The 20,527-nt window shown below is 41.0% G+C and overlaps 3 protein-coding genes across 7 annotated transcripts in view; 1 reads left to right on the plus strand and 2 right to left on the minus strand.

The window, feature by feature from the left end:
- Positions 1-142: 142 nt before the first annotated feature.
- Positions 143-1,884, minus strand: LOC113145438 (homeodomain-interacting protein kinase 2-like). The gene is made up of 5 exons (XM_026332169.2): positions 1,759-1,884; positions 1,479-1,660; positions 1,243-1,366; positions 859-1,151; positions 143-757 (listed from the first exon to the last, which is right to left on the minus strand). Exons 1-5 carry the CDS (start codon positions 1,870-1,872, stop codon positions 370-372), a joined length of 1,101 nt encoding a protein of 366 aa, XP_026187954.2. The 5' UTR covers positions 1,873-1,884; the 3' UTR covers positions 143-369.
- Positions 1,885-5,665: 3,781 nt separating this feature from the next.
- pex10 (peroxisomal biogenesis factor 10) lies at positions 5,666-8,561 on the minus strand. Of its 2 annotated transcripts, XR_003297239.1 has the most exons (7): positions 8,155-8,561; positions 7,718-7,798; positions 7,214-7,620; positions 6,804-6,970; positions 6,165-6,300; positions 5,887-6,056; positions 5,666-5,701 (listed from the first exon to the last, which is right to left on the minus strand). XR_003297239.1 is itself a non-coding variant. In XM_026332172.1 (6 exons), the coding sequence occupies exons 1-6, from the start codon at positions 8,264-8,266 to the stop codon at positions 5,988-5,990; spliced, it is 972 nt and encodes a 323-aa protein (XP_026187957.1). In that variant the 5' UTR covers positions 8,267-8,561; the 3' UTR covers positions 5,738-5,987. The 2 variants fall into 2 exon arrangements, 1 of the variants encoding a protein (XP_026187957.1); XM_026332172.1 differs by lacking the exon at positions 5,666-5,701 and having other exon boundaries at positions 5,738-6,056.
- Positions 8,562-9,489: 928 nt separating this feature from the next.
- The window catches only part of plch2a (phospholipase C, eta 2a), a 120,485-nt gene continuing 109,447 nt past the window's right edge, over positions 9,490-20,527 (plus strand). For 3 of the 4 annotated variants that reach the window (XM_026332129.1, XM_026332131.1, XM_026332132.2), the window contains exons 1-2: positions 9,490-9,676; positions 18,730-19,434. In XM_026332129.1, coding sequence (XP_026187914.1) covers positions 19,281-19,434 — 154 coding nt within the window. In that variant the 5' untranslated portion in view covers positions 9,490-9,676; positions 18,730-19,280. The remainder of the gene's footprint in view (positions 9,677-18,729; positions 19,435-20,527) is intronic. The other variant, XM_026332130.1, reaches the window with a different exon arrangement.

Consider the following 20,527-nt stretch of genomic DNA (forward strand, 5'->3'; position numbering starts at 1 on the left):
TTCAAAGGTAATAAAATATAAATACCACAGACCTCCACAGATGAATATGACTTAGAACAACCTGAATACTTCATCTTTTTTAAACTACTCACCTAAGTCCTAAGTTAGAGCTGAAGATGATGCCGATGATCATTTACTGGACATTTGCTACACGCTGGCAAAGATTTTGATGAGGGTTGGAACGTTGTGTGTCAGTGTTTATAGACCGAAACCTCATTCCTTGCAGTTCATGTAGCACATTATGAAGGTAGTCTAAGGCATTGTATTTAAGTAGTCAGTTTTACTTAAAATCTAACAAAGACTTCAAAATAACAAGGCAAAACTAAGAAGATGTACATCATCAAAGGGCAGAAAGAAGGAAAAGTACAATCAGGGCTCTGCAGTGGGATCCCAACAGCAGCAAAAGTTGGCTCTAAGCTGACTGAAGAATCTGGCAGTCCTCTTTTTCACTGAATGTGTTTTTGTGTGGGAACAGGAAGCTGACACAATGAAATCTTTTGGTTCCGCTTCACTGGAAGACCAGGCCTCTGGATCTTCGTCACAGCACCAGAAACATAGTCCTACATTAAAACACCAGAAAATTGGATATTTATCGTAGAAGTATCTGTTTGAGACTCCATCAGATGACCCACTGCTGGGACTACTGTCGAAGGAGACAGTGGCTTTAGCTCTAACAGCTGGGGCTGCACAGGGGTTCACCCTGTGTGCCGAGCCCTCCGCTGACTTGATGATCATCATAAGTCGGGACGTGGTCAGGCTGGATGAAAAGTGACAGTCAGTCAGTTAGTCAGTAATGTCATCAGTCCATCCAACCTCGTGTGTTTTCTATGACCAGAGTGAACACAGATTGTTTCTTACTAGATTTTGCTGTCAGGTTGCTTGATCAGGTGGGACATTGTGATGAACGGGTGGCGTAGAGCTTTACGGGGTGAGATTCTCTGATCCCCGTCAAGATGCAACAGTTGTGTCATCAGGTGCACAAAAGCTCTCCTGTCTTCAAATTCTTCAGCCCCTCTCTTTGGATAGATCTGGAAACAGAACCAGGTCAGACCATCAGCGGCCTTCTCCTCACTGAAAAAGTTCCGTGTGTATACCCCAGCACAGAGCAGCTGTTCCTCTAGCTGACCCAGAATCTCAACCATGCTTTTCATCTGCACAGTGAATAAACAAAATCTCATCAGCTGACACTCTGCCTCAAGTCTCCATTTGGTACTGGACCTTTGTCTGAAGTAGCTGACCTACCATCTGATAGACACAGTTGACAGGGAAGAGGTTATCAGCGAGGTAGAGAAAGGCCAGGACGCAGCCGAGTCCCCACACATCTATAGCCTCAGTGATAGGGAGGCCGAGGGTGACTTCAGGAGCCCTGAGGAGGGAAGACAAGAGTCAAAGATGAGAAATCTGTTGGCAAGCCTGGATGTTCAGAGAACAGCACAAGTTCTGCCAGATTACAGAGAAGCTGTGCAGGATGAACCCACCTGTATCCGGTCGGCTGAAGCACCTCCCCAGGCTGGACTTTGGAGGCTGGTATGGCTCCACCAAAATCTATTAATTTGACCCTGAGGGACTGGTTCTGCACGTTGACAAACATAACATTGTCTGGTTTGATGTCAGTATGTAGAATACCAAGACCCTTCAGGGCGTCCAAGGCCACCAACAGCTGCAGGGACTGAATCCAGGTACATGTTTGGGATTTAGTTTTCCAGTGCTGCAGTGAAGAACAAGCTATAGCTGCTTCCTTATTGCAACAGTACTTACCTGCTTTGCAATCGGCCGGATCTCCCTCAGAGACAGAGGCCTCCAGTGTCGTTCATGGAGCAGATCATAAAGACTCCTGTCCAGCATCTCGAATGCTAGACACATCTGTCCCATGTGTTCAAAACTCTCAAAGAACTTCACCACATTAATGTGGTCTGGATTCACGGCACTGATGATCTTTAACATGGACACCTGGAAGAGATAAGAGAAGAAATGACAAAACTGGACAGATACCAACAGTTTATGATGGAGCAGACAAAACCCAAGCATGGAAATATATCCAAAAACTCCACAGATCTACCTCCTTCTCAGTAACCTGGGTACGATCAGTTTCCCTCTTAAGGATCTTAAAGGCCACTGTCTCTTTTGTTACCAGATTTCGGCACTTGGCCACTTTACCAAAGGAGCCTTCACCAATGAACTTCAGAACAGAGTAACCAGAAGTTCTGCTGAACAGTCTGACCAGCCCTAACCTCAAATGCTGCCATGGAGAGAAAAAAAAAAAAAAGGTGTGTGAGGCTCATTCATGCAACATGAAATTAACAAAGGGCTGAAGCACAAGTCATGGCCCTGAAATTCTGTTTGCTTGTCATTCTCACACCATGTAAGGAATAAAACTGGGTCCAAGGATTTTTATCTTTTAGAAAAACTGATTTAACAAGAGACTTATGATGATGAGATAAAATAACTGCTGCTCTATCTTACCTGATGTACCAGAGCTCAACCAGGGTGACATTTTTTATTCAAATGATCTCTGACTATTCATATTAAAGCTCTTCGGTACATTTGACCCACTATTTAGAGACAAGGCAACATATCATTAAAGATCCAACGTCTTTTATTTTCAATAATAAATATATGCATTCTGTACTAGTAGCCACAGCTTTGCTCAACCTTTTACAACCTGCATTGTCTTTCTGTCCACTATGTGGAGCTCTCTCTGCAGCCAACAATATCCACAGCTTTTCTGTGCCGCTGCTCTGGAGTTTCATATTTTCAGACGCTTGACTCTCTTCACCGGTCGACAACCACAGCCCTTGAGAAACAGAATTAAACGTTTTGCTAAATATGGAACACTGACAAACCAAAATGATATCTCAAAGTGTTGATTGGACTTCAGGGAGTACAAGCAACACATTTACATTTAACTAAGGCACTTATTAATCAGGATGAAAATAAGAGGGTGAAGAAACAGACACACACACACACACACACACATATATATATATATATATATATATATATATATATATATTTTTTTCATAAAAATAGTATACATAGTATAAAAGTATAAAAGGTAAAAAAAACAAAAAACAAATAAATGTCTGAAAAACTAAAGCCAATGAGCTCTTATAAATGACACATTTGAATCCAACCAGTTAAAATCCATTAACTTGGCACATTTGGTTTTTTTTTTTTTTTTTGTAGACCAGTGTAATGCACCACTCTACACAGCCAAGTGCCAAGCTGTTACTGATGAGCATGTTTCTAAGACAAGACTGAACTCGGGGAGCAGTGCCAGCCTGGCGGCACCTGCTTCCACTGTCGTATTCTCCAAAGAGGGGAAACCTGATTATCCACAGTGACAGCAGAGTAAGCGAATTGGCTGCTCGTCAGCAGCAGAGAGGGTACACCCTCTAGAGTGCGTCGGGACTGAATGTTTGGATGTAAACACTGGTGAGTGCTGGCAGTTTGTCTGGGCCAATGGGAAAGCTCTAGAAACTCATTAATTTGTTGAGTTTTGTTGATAATCATATTTTAAAGAGCATCTGCTTGGTTTCAGCAGGGGAGTGCTTCATGAAATGCCCAATCCCCCTCGAGTGGCTCCCTGAAATGCAAAGAAGCAGTGGATCTTGGTTGACATTTAGCTTGACGCCATAATGTAAAACATCCAAAGTCATCCTGGCCTGTTTAAAATTTTGTCTGATGTGAAGAACTGATTTATTGACCTCAGCCCTGAGCTAAACCTGACAGCACATCTTATCTCATGCATTACCTCATTGTTTATGAAGCCTTTTCCTCCAGATACAACACAGGTTCATCACTTAACATCCATAGCAGTCAGCGGTTAGAACATGTCTGCTCACTTCCCATTCTTTCTGTTTAACGTCACTCACTCAGGGCAGAGCTGCTTCAGAGCCTGTCTGAGGTGTTTTACAGACTGCTTTAGGAGACATGGCATCAGAAACAGCAGCCTATTGTAAAGCTGCTCTGTTATGGGGATTTTAAAAGCCTGTGATTATAGAGTTTAGTGTTTTCTTGACATCACCATGCATCACTGAAGAACATCAACAAATATCTGTTAAAAAAAAAAGTGAGTGAGGTGCCAAGTATTATTCCATGCCTGCTTTGGAGCATGGGGCCCAAATAATAAGAAAGTTACGAATGAATCAGGAATTGCAGTCCAGACTGATAGGCAAGAACACACAATAATGATCAGTACACAGTCAAGGTAACAGATTTATGGTTCAGCCTGAATCTTTCATTAAGGAATAAATAACTACACAATAACAGACTGGAAATCCTCAGGAAGCCCTGAATAGTTTTGTAAACACAAATCTGTGACATCCTGTCTGATGTGGCTGCGTTGGGTCTAAATGCCAGAATATAATCTTACAAGCCTTTTGAATGTGTTGGTGCATGTTACAAAAGCCACTACACCTGATGAACAAATTCCTCCTTTCAAAATATTTTTAGAGATATGTGGAATTATGGTCTGTTCTCCCATCCCTGCGTTTTCAACAGTAAAGCCAGCAGCATGGACCTTCTCAGTGGATGAATAGCTGCTATTATCAGCAGCTGGGCTTTATCTGATGTGTATCAGTACCCTCAGGTAAAGTTGACATAGCTATGTTTCATCCTAAACCTCTTTCTGCACATGAAAGGCAGCTCTATTGTCCTGGTCTACTTCATTTGTGGTGTTTAACTCCGGTGTCAAGCAACCAAAGACAAAAAGAATTAAGATTATACACCCAATTTAGACATTTAATATCTGAGGGGAACATTACATTCACAGTGTTAAAATGTCAGGAAACTGATGAATGTGTACAATGGAAGTGAAATTGTCAGTTCATGGCAAATGATGTGACGTGTCGAGCAAATGTTCCAGAAAGGTTATCTTTGACGTACTATAATAACAGACGTTATCACAGCCATTGAATGTGTGCACAAGGTGCCTGTAAAATGCGCCTGTCAGGGCCATAATTAAACCAATCACATCATTTCACCAGGCACATTAAACAGATGTATTCTTCTCCTTGAGACAGTTAATCTTCAGGTCACAGTAATGTTTATCAAAATCTTATTTACTGCTCACTGCTGTACGAGATTGGAGGCAGCTTCAGTGCGTGTGTTTTGCGCTGTGCTGTCCCCAAATGACACATTTAACTTAAATTAAGTGGCATAACTCTATAACTGAAAAATACAATATGTTGTGCTACATTACTTAGGCAATAGCTACAATAATTCCAACCATGACAGATATATCTTATTCTTATAGTTTCATGGGGTTAAGTTACCTTTAAATTGTGTATTTAAAGTTATAAAATTGTAGAACCATGACAAGGAAACGCAGATTTTACTTGAGCCTTCAGTTTGTTAAAAGAAAGTGACACATTTTTAGGTCTAATGAAAAAAAAAATCTTTCACAGTTTTCTAGAAGGAAAAAAATTCACCAAGAAAGGTTTTTGCTTCACCATGTAGTTATTGGTCTGTCTGTGCAGTGCAGCAAAGCTACCTGATGCCTGAGCAACCACATGTAGCTCTTCTGTGTGACTACTGACCGATCGATGAGTACTGAACTCAATCTATGAACTCTATCAATGTATTTAGCTCAGGAACACTTGGAAAAAAAAAAAAAAAATCACTGACCAGATGTTTTCCATGTCATGGCCCGTGTATGCTAATAAACATCTGTGTCTTAATACAGTGAAGGTCGGAGCATCTTGACATGTTAAGATACAGAAAAACAACAGCGATGTCATGAGTGTGTTGATTTTATTTGTATGTTAGTATTTCAATGAAACTGGACATAATATTTACACGGTTTGACTGATACAATCCAAAATTATATTCTCTTTCAACAGCTTTTCTTAAATTAGTTCAGAAAGAAGTAAACACAGGCTATACCTGAGGAGGTTATAGCGTGTTTGCCGAAAGTTGTGCACTGGTGATGCCTTCACATGTTCCTGAGGAGCAGCGTGCCTGCAGCAGGATCTGGCTCTGTGGTTCTAACTGTAGTTCCTCAGGTACACCAGTCTGTGAGGCTGGAACTTCTCCCGGCACAGGGGACACTCCGTCTGTGTGAAGTAAAACACAAACACACATGTAGCAGTTTCACAGGTACATAAAGTCAGGTTAGTCCTTGTGAGAAAAGGTGCAGAGAGAAATCTTGGTGTAAACCTGACCTTGGTGTTGCACCACTCTGTTATGCACTCCCAGCAGAACAGGTGTCCACAGGGGGTGGAGGTGGAGTGCCTCCTCTCCTCCAGACACAGGATACAGCTGGCAGCTCTGGGCCTTGTGCTCTGAGTGTGCTGAGGACTGGACACAGATGGTTCATCATCAAACTCAGCTCATTTCTGTCATGAAGGTCTTTTTTACCCTGCTTCAGTTTTAAAAGTAGTTCTTGCAGAGTCTTGGATGTAATACATGGAAATCTGCCTAGAGTACAACCAGCATCCAAAAACATCTTAATGATTCTGCTGCGTGCTGAAAATTAACTGTTGTCTTTTTAAATTCCAAAACTATTTGTCAGATTCCAGTAAATTCTTTATCATAGAAAAGGGATCAGTTATTATTTTTTAAAATTCTTCCCTTAAATGAAACGGTCAGTCAGGTCATTTTCTATATTAACAGTATTTCCAAGATATTGACAAACATTAATTGTGACCAAATGGAGTTCATGGAGTCAATGTGAAGGTAGTGTAGAAAACAGTTAATACAGAAAATGAGTGGACTAATCCTTTAGGACCAGATGGTACATCATACAAATCTGCAGAGCTTTGTCCACAGGTCTGGTTTTGGCTCTGGTCCTGGCCCTGTACCTGAGGTTCCTGTAGAGCTTCCACTCTTGCCTGGCTCTCTGTCTCTGCCTGAAGTTGTTGAGCTGCAGACACACAGTGATGAGCAGCTGGAGGAGGGACACGGCCCCCAGCAGCCTGTAGCTGTTCCTGATGGCCCTGTCATCGCCGCTCTGCCCCATCACACGCAGCTACACACAAGAGTTCATTTATGTAGATATAACATGATGGACAATCTGTGTATTCCATATCAACACTGTGCCTGCTCAACAAACATTAGGCTAATTAACTGTAATCTAACAATGGCTATGAGATCTGTTGCCATGCTGAAAAACCTAAAAACAAGCAAGATATATTTAGCTTTCGATGTAGGTCTACTGTATGAATCTGTTATATGTTTATGTACCCAGAGGAAAAAAAAAAAAATCACCTACATAGCTGATCCCTGACACCCTCTTGGACAGGTGATAAAAAGAGCCACTGATGTAGAACAGAGCCACGTGGAATCGGTGCCAGAGGGTCAGACCCTGGCGGAGGACAAACACAGCTGGCAGGCACACTCTCCTCTGGGGGTCTGACAACAGCCCCACTGCCTTCTGAGTCCATCTCCTAAGCCAAGACTCCAGGCTCCATAACCTGGACGCCGCCTGCCGCCGTCTGACCCCAGTGTCCTGCCCCCCTTCTAGCTCATTCTCCAGACACACCAGGACTTTGTCCAGGAGGTAAGGCAAGAACGCGTGGGAGAGAATAAACAGGCCTCGTCTGGTCTGGGATGGAATCTGTCGTTTAGTAGGATCCACCTGGACGATGCTGACGTACTCTTCACCCAGGGTTTGGTAACCTGATAAGGACCAATGACACAAATACAGATGTTCTTATGATAATACAAACATGTTTGAGTTCAGGATAAATGTCGTGTTGGTTTGGCGGGTACCTACCTGAGAATGTTGTTAAGCCATAGTATGCCAGGTCTGACAGCAGCTCCACCTCTTTCCTCCAGTCCAGCCATCGTTTGGATCCTGCAGGAAATTAGACAAAGTTTCGGAACAAGTCTGAATTTCCTACAGAGTTAAAAAGATCATTTTCTGACCCAAAAGCTGATTTATTAACCTGATAACCAGCCAACTGTCCCACTGTAAAGATTAAAAGGTGATTCGAATAAACCACCCATGCAAATAATGAAAGACAGAGCTGACATAAACATCCAAACTCAAAGCAAACACTAAAGACCTGTCAGAACCAGTACCTGACCTTTTAATAATGAATTCCTGAGGTTGCTCAGCAGCTATCCCCCACAGTCAGCTCTGACCATACACGCTAAAACACACGGAAGAAGACCACAGCGTCCCAGCTTGTTAGACCTGAACACACTCACCAGCAAGTGTCTGAAAAGCTTCGTTGGCTTTGTTTCTCAGGACGGTTTGGTAATACTCGTCCTTCTGACTGGACCGAACCAACTGGGACTGGTTTGCAGGAGCGAGGGGCATCGTTAGCTACCATCAGACAAACCCAGATCCGTTAGTTCGAGTTCATAGCGAAGTATTCAAGTCCAAGTGTTTCAGACAGAAAAAAAACCCTCTGTCGTTCAGCTCCGCACGGTTAGCATAAAAAGTGCTAAATGCTAATACTAGCAAACATTCAAGACGCCGTCGGTGCGGAAAAATAACATCGAACCACTTTTTTTCGTGCTGTGACCATAAGTCACTCAGAATTATTAAAAATATTCTCTTTATAAGTTTTCCTATAATTCCCTTTAGCTATATCCAGGAAATACGTGAAAAATCAAACAGAACTGTGATAATCAACCTCATAACCTACAGCGCCACGTAGTGGCCGGAGGACGAATAACGCGCTCACTGTCGAAAAAAATGCTTGGAAAATATAATAATTTCTCCTAATCAGCTTTTATGTTTTGATTTATTAATGCATATGCAATTTGGTAATTCACTAATAATTCTCTTATTTATAGACGCAGGTTTATATCAATCATAAGTAATGTGGACAATCATTTTCATGCTTTTGTCACAATAAAGAAATAAGAAATTATATGAGGAAGAAGTGGATTGACATGTAACAAAGGTCCCTGATTGGACTCGAACCAGGGATGTTCCAGTTCATTGTTGGGGACTTAACACTTAAGTTCCCACTAACATAAATTTTCCGGCAAAAACAAAACACGTATCACTTCTCAATTTAGATAATAAAAAGTACAGTAGTTACAGATGAATTGAATTTTTTGGCAGAGAGAATTCTTGATTGTTATTGGCATACACACACTTATACTGATATAGTAACACTGGTCAATACAGTGGCCTGGAAAATATATTGGTCAGGGTCAAGAAACAGTGTTAAAAATTACATCTAAATGTGCAATATAATTTTTTATTTTGTATTACATATATTACTTGTGCTATGTACCTTTTAAATCCACATCTAAAAGTATTTACTGCAGTGGTTTAACACAGCAGCAGAGTGTGACCTCTGTCTGGGTAAGTAGGTAAAGTACATTAATTCATTTATTAGTTCAAATGTGCTCTGCTGGGATCTGCCTAAAAAGTTGCAGAACCAGTTTCTTTGTCTTCCCGGTGCTGCTCCCTGAGCCACTTAGGTGTACTATAACCACTACAGAGACCATCCCATTATAAGCCCATTCCTGTTCTTTTACAGTGACTTTTCTCAGCACTTGTATCAACCCTTGGATAGTCTACCACACAGTCCTGTAGGTCAGGAAGTTGAACTTTGCTCTGAGTGTGAGGGGAGGAGCTCGGTTTTCGTTTCCCTCCTCCTTTAACATGGGAGCTGCTCGCTGTAAACGAAAGGTGGACGGTGTGGGAAGCACTTTGCTGCCTGGACTAAACCACTAACAACCACTTCGGGAGAGTCTCAGATTTCGAAAGGTAAGAGTAACTGCATGTACCTCATGTTCCTTTGTCTATCTGCAGTTTTCAGACATTTAACATCAAACTTTATTATTTGTTGGCAAAGCGTTAGAAAAGCCTGTTGACATGGCTTATCTGATTGCAGCTGCTGTGATTTACATGTTTAAATTGGATCGGATGTTGTGCTGAGACAGAAGATGCCCTTGAAGTTGGTTTTGATCAGATGAGAAAAAGGCTAAAGAGTTCCTCGACACTTTGGTTTTGTATCACTCAGTCAAGTGAAGGTTTTCTGTTGCACCGTTCTTGTGAAATACTTTTTCATATGTGTCCTATGTTTCACATAGTCATGATATTTTCACATGTGAAAATAGTTTGCTATGGCTGTGTAAATTTATAGTAGCTTGTAGGTGAATCAGTAGTATACAAGTACAAACTAACAATAGCGTGTAATATAGCTGTTTTAGACTGTATGTGGGTGGCAGGTTGTTTATATAAAAGGATGCCACTGATACACACACACACACACACACACACACACACGCACGCACGCACACAATCACACACAAAGAGAACTGGAAGGAAGCAGAGGAACTGAGGAGACACCTGCTGAGGAGACAGAAAGCAAGTTGTTTCCATAATTACTTCAGACAACATCTGTGGTCTGACTTAATCAAACTGCATCAAACACGTCATGTCTAGGGTTCACCTTAAACCACACACACACACACTGGTCACTTAAGATGCAATAAAAATATAAATAACCACAATTAAACACACATACAATCTAAGTATGCAGACATGCACACGCACATAGGTATATAAATACATTCATGCAGGGACATGTATGCACATATTCTCAGTCTAATATCTCTATACATGACTACAGATATAACTTGAATACTGTTCATATTCTAGGCGTAGAGGTTTTAGAGATTCTTTTGTGGGAGATACTTGTGATGCGTGTGTGTGACTGGGGTAAATTAGAACACAACTGGTTCATAAAGGTAGAGATGAGTCCAATAAGCTTGTGCTCATCCTATACCATTTTTGATAAGATTTCTATTCAAACTAAGCCATAACCAGTTGCAGTGCAATGCAGTCTGGGATCTGTTTACCCAGATCTTTATTTATTTCTGCAAGAAGCTCAAGTTCTGCTGAAGTTTTAAAGATAGCCTTAATTTGTGCCTGGGTGCACAATAAACAGTGAACAGTATAATCACAGTTCAGGACCTGACAGATTTTCATATCAAGAACAATATTTTGGCACCAGACAAACAGTAGCTGAATATTTAATTACCAATTATTAGGAGCTATGTCTCTCCAGCTGTTGTTGTGCATTCCTGATGCATTACTTTGTGATGCCAGCAAATTGTTTCTATTCTTTACCTCCCCATTGTTGTAATTAGATACATAATTGTGGCTGTGAAGCTTCCAGAGCTGTAAGATCCTGTCTCAGAGTTTTATAAACCCCAGTGCTGACTGGACCTCCTGCTTGTCATGTCTCACCACTACATGATGCAGCCTCCTGCATCGTTTTAACACAAGTCTGATTTCAGTCTTGGTGGTTGGATGACATGTCGCAAAATTCACCCACTGCACTGTGTGGTGCAGTGTGGAGGCAGGTAAATGAACAGAGTGACCCAGTGTTAAGAACCCTTCCCACCCTGCACAACAGGTGGGAAAGTCATCCATCACAGTACAGACAGTACATGTACAGTACTCACAGTAAATCTTGTTTAGCCCTTAGGTTAATGTAGGTTGTCTCTCTAAGTGACTCTAAAGTATGAGACAAGCTGGGCCACGTCCTCCACACTGACTGTTTGAACTCAGTTATAGAATATGATTGTTTATGAAGCCATAAGGTGAAACAAACCAGCTAACTCTATAGAAGCAGCTATTTTGTAAATAAAACTTTTAAATGAACTTTTTAAAATCAATACCACATAATGCACATCTTGGGGTGTGTGTGTGTGTGTGTAAGTGTGTATGAGGTTGTGTATATTTATACAGTACTAAGGTACTATACTAATGTACAAAAAGCACTTTTTAAAGTGTTGGTTATAATCAACTCTAATCATTAACATAACTACTGTGTAACTAATGTATGGTCTCTAGTATCACAGGCCCAAAAGTCACTACATTAGTCAGTCAATCAGCTGAAATACTGAACAGTTAACAGTTAATGTGTGCAGTGTGTAATTACCCCTGCAGCACATCTCGCAGGTTCAGACATGATGAAATTACATTTCCATTCTGCGATGAACAGACCACACGTTATGTTCTTTCTTGAACACGTCCTGTAGGAAATTTCATTAACTTCTGCCGAAAAGCAAGAAAATAAACTTATATCACAGCGTAAGTTTGAAACACACTTTCTGACCTTTTCAGACTTGCAGTTTTATTCCTTTTTGTTTTGTTTTTTTTTGATACCAAATAATTTCCATCTTGTGCATGTGGTTGCGAGTTGACCTTTTAAGATACGCTGCCCACATGCAGGACCATCTGTTTCCGACCATATCGAAATGAAAGCCACATCTGACTTTGAAAAGAATAATGAGATAACTCTGCCTCTTTTGACTGTCAAATGTCTGTTGTAAAGCCTCAGGTTCTCAGGAATGTGTTCATACCAGAGTATCACTGTCCTCCTTTGTTGCAACTTTTTGCCCTCCACTGTGATCATTCAGCAGCTGCGTTTACTGACCTGTGCATGTCTGGATCGATCAAGAGATGAGCAGCTAAGATGTTAGATAGCATTACTGCAGTAACTTTCCTTCAATGAATATGTAGGTTGACGGTTTGAGATGAGTGACGGCCAACGTTAATGCTGCACTCACTGCTACTAGGGACAGTTAGCATGGTTTGTCTCAGCTGTTTAGTTATTGTTTCAGGTAGGCGTCTTTTAGTTTTAGGCAGCTGTAACGAACAGTACAGACAAATTCTGCACCGACATTCCTGCTTTAAAGACAGTAAAGTGATTTTATGTTCTATTGACTGTGGAGGGACTAATTAAAATGGCTTACTTACATTTTAAACATTAATTATTCCCTCACTGTGCTGCATTTGCATTGTGTATTTAGTTTGCTCTTGCTAATAAAACCACCAAAATCGCAGCAGATTGATGTTGCAACATAGACAGGTGTGGTTCTAAGACGTCTCTTCTCATATAACACAAAAAAATCCCAACAAACCTTCTCCTGACAAGCAATTTAAACACTTTTGCATAGTCCCACCTAAATATTTTTGCAGTTACAATGTTGTCTAGGTTTCATTTAGAGATGACTCAGTTCTTCTGCCCTAAAGTAACAGTAAACTGATTTTGTAACTGTGTTAATGAGGCTGTTGCAACAAGTTCATGGGCCCATGAGTTTCTAACCACTCCAACTATCAGTCTCCACTGTGAGTGGTTAAAGGGAAACACAGAAGGATCATATTCCTGTTTTAATGTTGCACCTTCCACAAAACACTTTAAGACACATAAGTGGCTCAGTGAGGACAGAGACAATGATGTCCTTACATTGGTCCTGAAGGAAACATGAACCACATACTGTGTTTAGACACGGACGACGTGTCACTATTTTCTCCTGCTATAAAGAAGTGTAACAAAAACATCACGAATACATTGGCTGCTTTTTGCAACCTCTGGTTGGTACTGTGCAGAATCTTGTATGACACAGAACTGCAGGCTTTGCACATATTCTGTTTTATGTTTGGCAGATCAGTTTACCAGAAGTACAGTAGCTCCGTGTATTTCCTGTGATGATCACAGCACATACACTAAACTCTGTGACATGCTGCTCAGCTAACTGTATCAGCAGCCTTTGGCAGCTATGAATGTGAGCTGAGTGTTGTTTGATGGGAAAAGCCGGTTCTCTCTCCCTTTGTTTTTCAGCGGGGTGTTGGTTTTCAGCCTATTTCAGCTCAGTCACGGGGGATTTAGCAGCATTGAAACCCAGCCGCTCACCTGGGATAAAAACCAGAGAGACTGAAAACAATCCAGCCTTCCGGGGAAGTGTGTTGCTGCTGGTGTAGGTGCTGCGTGTGGGTGCACTGACATTTATTAAGCAGAAAGAATAGCTGGCAGAAACAGCGTGTATACACAGAAGTCGTTTGTGCTCTTATTTTAATCAGTGCTGCCATCTACACAGGCTGTGCAGCAGCTCCTGTTTTGCTTTGCATTATAGGCCTGCAAACACAACACAAAGCTTTTTCTTTTTTAGTATATACAGCACAGTGATTGTGCGTGAGGCTCTGAGCACTTACAAAAACACAGGTGACCTACTGCTCAATCCAGCCTAACAGAGCTACTGCTGCCGCTCTGCTCCGGGTGTGGAAAAGCACTCTAGAAGTATAAGACCATTTATAGATGGATGGATGGGAAAGACTGATGCCACCATTCCTCTGCACCACTGCTAGTCCAACAGAACCAGGAGATCTGGTTCTCCCTAAAACCTACAGGGCTGAATAAAAACAATATTCTGTAGAGATAGTACAGACTAGTCAACCAACAAATATTTTTGCATGGTTGCAATAAGTGTAAAACTGTATACTCTGCTTACATTGTGCTGTTGTAGGAAATTATGCCAATCAATGAGGTGCTGTTGGATTTGATGGGATTTCTGTCATTGTAATGAAACCACTTATTTTGTGAAGTACTCAATTAGCCCAAACCAGACCCTTCCAATCTGGTGGTTCTATGCTTAACCTTCCAAAATAATTGTTCTTAAAATGTAATGATATGTGTTTTTACTTCCTTTATTAAACCTTTATTTAACCAGACAGGCACTGATTACCACAATGATCAGTAAATTATAGTATTTAGTCACAGTTGGTTATATTGGAATATTATGTTGTTGATCCCGGTGATGAACCAAATTTTGGAATTTGATTGGAAAGAAAAAAAAAAACTAGAGGGGTTAAGGATGATTGACACTGCTGATTGCACACTTGGTGAAACCTCTTGAAATTATGCGCTCTGAATGAATCCCATTGTGTTGTGTGGAGGCGGTGGATGTGGGGGAAAGTGCACTGTGTTATTTTACCTCTGACTTTTGAGATGTGACAGAGATATTATATGTGCACAGACTAAATTCCACAAACAAAACGAATCAGTGTATGTTCCTTGTTACCTCGTATACACACATTCTCACCCACAGCTTTTATAAATCAACCATTAAATGAGACAGATGATAGCACTGAACATCCGTTGTCTGTGTCTGTACATGTCTTCATTGACTTGGGAAAGCAGCCAGTTACACAGAGACACAGTGTGTAACATGTAGGCTAGTCACAGCAATTCCCAGCAGTCCAAAAAAAAAAGCTGAAACACACACGAGTGTGTGAGCTGAAGCATGTTAAAGTGTTTTTGAACATGTCATTGTGTAGATTTTCGTCAGTGCGCTGACACTTTAACAACTGCGACTGGACTGATGGCTCGTCTTTCAGCCTTTACAGTACACACACGCTTATGTTTCAGTCTAATGGCTACATGTGAACGCTTTCGCTGTCAGTCACTTTAATCAGGGTTGGTGTTGGGAAACGGAGTTTAAGTGTGTGGCTGTGCTCGAGCTTGTCTCTAACTCTGTTCTTAGCAACAGAAAGGGCGGTGACCTACAGTTTAATGTTACTGCCTTCAGGAACTCGTTTTTTTAAATTTTTTTTAATTTTACAGTCATTACTCTTCATAATAGCCCTGCTCAACATGGGGTGCTGCTGTAGCAGATAGCTGTAGCTCATGGACTATATTAGAGATTTGTCAGAACTGGCAGAACTAATGATGATGCCAGACTGATACTGGAGAGTCTCGCATCTTCCTCCACATGATGGAAAGTTTTCATGAGGAAATTTCAAGCTTAAATTTTCCTAATAAATCCAAATTATTTCATATAGGACTGGCTGTCACTTCAAACACTGACACAACAAACACTAAATCTTGTCTTGAGTAGTATTCCTACTAATTCAGATTTTGTTATTTTTTATTAAAGAGAAGTAAAATTGTCTCTGCAACAATTCTTCATTGTCATATGAAGAACAGATCCCGTTCTGCTCACTGAATGTACATCTTAAAGCTTTTCCCTCAGTTTCATTGTCGTGTCTTTCAGCGGTGTTTTGGTTTTACAGCCCACAGTTTCCCTTCGTTTCAGTCACACCACCATCATTACCCACTCAGCAGCAAACAGCAGACAGACACAGTCAGAGAGCAGCTGGTGAACATAGTGGATCATTTAGCAACTAGGGAGACAGAGATTTCCCTCAGGAGGTGGCGGAGACCAACACCAAAGCTAAAAGGAGATTAATGTAGGAAATGCATGAAAAAAAGAAAAGGAAATACATTATTTTTGTTGGGAGCTTTTCAGTGTTGTAAACATGCTTTAGTGTCATTTAGCAAATACCTCATTTTGAAATAAGACTGGATCAGTACTCATGTTTATGTTTGCTATGAAAACAGCGTGTAAAACTCTTGGAATGTCCTCATCTTCTCAGAGATATTTGTCATCTGCTGCCACAACAGCACCAAACACAGTTGTGCCATCTTTTAGTCACTCACAACATTGAAATTCAAAGGGTTTACTAAACATTTCATGTTATAATACACACTTCCTAGTTTGTGGATGGTTGTTTGCAACATGCTTGTTTTTAATTTATTTATTTTTTAAATGAAACTAAAATTTTCACTGTAGATCTTCCAAACAGGAACAAACATATTTCAAACACTGCTGGAGTGTGTCGCGTGCCAACAAAATAAACTGTAATGTTCGTGTGATAGGATTAAAATTCCTGTGTAGAAATTAATGAATGAAAATTAACATTCCCTAGCATTTTACACACACACACACACACACCCTCACACACACACACACACACACACACACACACACACACTCTCCTGTGTCCAGGTGGAGTGTGTTTATGTGTTGATGGTAACAGGGTCGTGCCCAGACCTGCAGCCCAGGCAGTCTGACCGCCAACCTTTAACAACAGATCTCAACACGTCCTCCAGCCGGCCCACCACGTCTAGCTCCCCCACCACACATAAACACATTGTTCAGTTCCGAGCAGGGTGGCGGATCACATACACAATATTAAAGCTTTCAACTTTAAAAGCTGATTTAAAGGAGCTGCATTGAGGTTCATCCAATCTTTACATGGGAGGGTTTTTGTGCGGGATGTGTGGTGGCGGAAGGCGGCAAGGTAAGTAAACAAAGGAAGAGTAGATGGGAGAGGTCTGAGGTGTGCTGTAACATGCCAGCGTGTGTCATGCTGCATTATATAAAGGGTTCTGTCTCGCACTGCAGCAGATTGATGCCTTGAAATGCTATGAATGCTTCACATGATTTTATTTTTTAAACATTTTGAATCTTTAATTGCAGAATTATTCTTTAGTTTTATGCTTCTAAGTTTTGTGTGTTTGCTGCTGCCTCCAGGTTTCATTTAGGCACACCCAACTGCATCATTTAATGGGTGTGATTTGTGCTGTCACATCAAATATAGCTACATCGCTAATTGAACCAGAGGTGAAGTTTGGTCCGCAGGGGGCTGACAGTGGCTCTCAGCGACCCCCGACAGCCTTCTGTGTGCAGCTAGAGCTGGTCATATGGATTTATGGAAATTGAGAAACACACAGCTAACTGTGCTGGTGGTAAACTGATATATGAGTCCATTATTGGCTTTGAATGGTGCTGTTGTAATGGTTTGTTATGGGGGGAACCCTGACACATAAAACCAGCAGCAACTATATATTTCAACACTTTAAATTTTTATTGCTCTGTTCTTTTTTTTTTTTTTTTTAATGCAGAGGACAGTTTGTCTTCAGCATGAAAAGTTTACTGAAAGTCCATCTTAGATTGGGGGCCCCTTGGGAAGCTTGCAGCGACTGTTAACCTGTCAGGAGTAAAGTCAATCAAATGACTGCAAAATGAATGAAAAAACAATAAAAACAGTACAAACAGACACAAAGTGCGTAAAATGAGACAAAAACAACACAAAAGACAGTAAACAATAAGACAACTGGAGAAACAAATACAAACAATTTGTTCAAATGACGACAAAGACCCGTAAAAGTGACAAAATTGCTAAAAACAGGGAGAGAAACAAGAAGACACAAACTGACCATAGATCAAATGAATGCTCAATCTGTGAGTCAGGCCCATTGCCTTCAGTGTGGGTTCAACAAAACAACCAACAATGAATTTTAAAAAAAAAAGCTGTATTTTTCTACCTATTCTCCAAACACAAAAACAGGACTGAGAGCTAAGGAGCAGGGCTGTTAGGATGCTGTTTACAACATGCTGAACAACAAAAACAAATCACAACTGGTTGGTAGATGCACAGACACAAACCAGAGAACCCACTGGAGCTGCAGGGGGACATCGTCCCTTTAAAACCTATGGCTGAAGGCTGCAGCCAATCAGTTCCCAGAAAACACACACACTCAATTACGGCTCAATCAAGCTCAACATACTGCAAACCTGCAGCCTGTTTCCCACAGTAAGATACACCTGTGCTTTTTCTATTGTGACTAGCAGAAATGTCTTTTGTGCAAACAGCAGATTATGTGGTGGGAAGACCTGAGGAAGACAAGTATGTGACATGTTTTATTGTTTCTGTCAGGGAAGCTCATTGATATTGGTGTCACAATACTTATGTGATGGGTTGCTTGGTATAAACACACATAGCCAGTTGTTTCCCCAGTATTATATTTGAGTCACAGTCTTAAAGTAAAGGTCAGTTTTTAGAGGTAATTTTATGCAACAACAAAAATGTCTATTGAAAACAATAATAACATCCTTTTCGATGTATTTGAAACATAGCTCCTGCCAGACAAGCCTAAACTCGCCATGTAGAAAATGGTTCTCACTGCTGGGAATCAGAGTTGCCTTAAATTCTGTTTCTCCCTCAACACCTGAATCTGACCTGCCCCTTATCCTAAACATAACCACCATGGATTTTATGGCAAAAATGAAAAAACAGAAATGATTACATTAATGATTACAAAAAGTGTAGCGCGTTCTGTGATGTCTCATGATTCTCTCATGTCTCTCACATATCCCCTCTACCTGTCTCCTCCTCTGCAGGTGACTGCAGCAATCAGACCTGCCTGTGATTATGGTTTGAACCAGAAGGACCATATGTTTTTTTTTTGGAGTGATGTCATTCATTACACTCTGCTCTTCACAGAGGAAAGACAAAGACTAGGTGTCCACCTGGCTCCTGCAGCTTCTCATCATCAGCAAAATGTATATTGGAGGATCTTGTCAAGCATCATTTCTGGAATGTGCCTGGGAATTCTAATCAAAGTCTTCATCCCATAAGTTACTCTTGGATATTGGATTGGAGTTTTTCCATGTGTTGCTTTGCCAATATTTGACTTGATTGGCTCTTTCTAGCTGCATTTTTTCTTTATTTGATATATCAAGATCTAGCAGTTATGGAATATTTTTGACTGGGAGATTCAGTGTTTTTTAAAGCTCCACTTTTTACTTTTTATAATTGGACTGGGCCACAGTTTCTAAAGGCTCTGATACACTGGCTCTGTGAGGTGTGAGGTCAGTAACTACACTTTGAAAATCTGATAACACAGTGTGACTTCTGGAGCTTGACACTTATCCATCATACCTAAGCAGTGATGGAGGCTGTGGCGGCTAGAATGGCCATGGTAACAGACTCCCCCAATCCGTCGCTAAGGTCGAGGACCACCGTGACAACAGACCGCGACTCTTTCGTGAGCACCGCTAGCCTTCCCTGCAGCCACTTCCTGTCAGCCAATGCCATCAGAGTTGGTAAGTGTTTGCTCTGTGACTCGTGAAGCCTGTGCATGATGAGAAGTGCTTGTTTCATTCATGTAGAGTGACAGTGCTCTGGGACTGTGCCTGTTAGTGTGAAGGTGTGAGGTCTCATGTTGTAGTGTGCTGCCTCTGGTCTCTGCTGACTTGTGTACAGCACTGTTTCATTTTTTGGCTTTCTGAAGACAACAAGCAGTTGATGCCTTTCTTTTAGAAATTCAGAATGTCAGGAGAAATGACCTAATTCTTTACCCTAAACCAGGCTTTGGCAAAGACTTTCTAAAATGACATCACTGTCTGGAGTCTGGAGATGTGATACAGGATGAGGTAAAGGTCATGGCCTGGAGGCTGCAAGAATCAGAAGGAGCTGATTGTGTGGAATGAAGGTGAAGAGGTTAATTATTGGATCTTAGCCACTTCCTCATTCTAGCGGTGGAGGATTAGTTTAAATGTGTGAATGTAACCAAGAATCATTTTTGAATGACTGAATTTTAGTTGTAGAATTATTTTTAATTTAAAGGAATCTAATACTGAAAATGCTGAAATGCATCTATCTCACCCTGTAATGGACTGGTGACCTGTCCAGGGTTTATTTCTTTTACCCAAAGAGAGCTGGGATAGGCTCCAGCAGATCCCCGTGATCCTGGTTAGGAATAAGCGGGTGTAGATAATGGATGGATGGATGCATCCATCTCTCCAAGCCACATACAGTACATAATCTTTACTTGTAATGTACTGTACTGTCACTATGTTTGTCGCATGTGCCATTATCTCACCACTAACAGGGGCTTTACTGTGGCAATATCAGCTGAAGTCACACTGAAGTAAGATGTTTTCCTTTCACATAAACAACAGAAAGAAACGTCATCAGTGATTTCGTTTTAAACCAAATGTGTTGGCACAGAATTTGTCTGATTGCTAATCATTTCAACTTCTGAGTGACTGACAAAGCATCATGAGCAACGGTGAGCCAGACCAGTCTCCCTCATAATCCAGCAGTACCAGTCAGAACAGTTTGTCTTACCCAAATCTTCATTTCCAGGGAAAACCATTGAACATTAATTTACCAAAATCTCCATTTGCATTTCTC

Source organism: Mastacembelus armatus, chromosome 7, assembly GCF_900324485.2.
Source record: "Mastacembelus armatus chromosome 7, fMasArm1.2, whole genome shotgun sequence".
Taxonomy (NCBI): domain Eukaryota; kingdom Metazoa; phylum Chordata; class Actinopteri; order Synbranchiformes; family Mastacembelidae; genus Mastacembelus; species Mastacembelus armatus.

Coding starts and splice junctions, on each gene's coding strand:
- LOC113145438 (XM_026332169.2), bottom strand. CDS start 1,872: ATGGGACAGATGTGTCTAGCATTCGAGATGCTGGACAGGAGTCTTTAT. Junction 1,661..1,758: donor TCCGGCCGATTGCAAAGCAG/GTAAGTACTGTT, acceptor CAGTCCCTGCAG/CTGTTGGTGGCCTTGGACGC. Junction 758..858: donor CAACCTGACAGCAAAATCTA/GTAAGAAACAAT, acceptor CTTTTCATCCAG/CCTGACCACGTCCCGACTTA.
- pex10 (XM_026332172.1), bottom strand. CDS start 8,266: ATGCCCCTCGCTCCTGCAAACCAGTCCCAGTTGGTTCGGTCCAGTCAG. Junction 7,799..8,154: donor AGCTTTTCAGACACTTGCTG/GTGAGTGTGTTC, acceptor AATTTCCTGCAG/GATCCAAACGATGGCTGGAC. Junction 6,301..6,803: donor AAGCTCTACAGGAACCTCAG/GTACAGGGCCAG, acceptor ATCTGTGTCCAG/TCCTCAGCACACTCAGAGCA.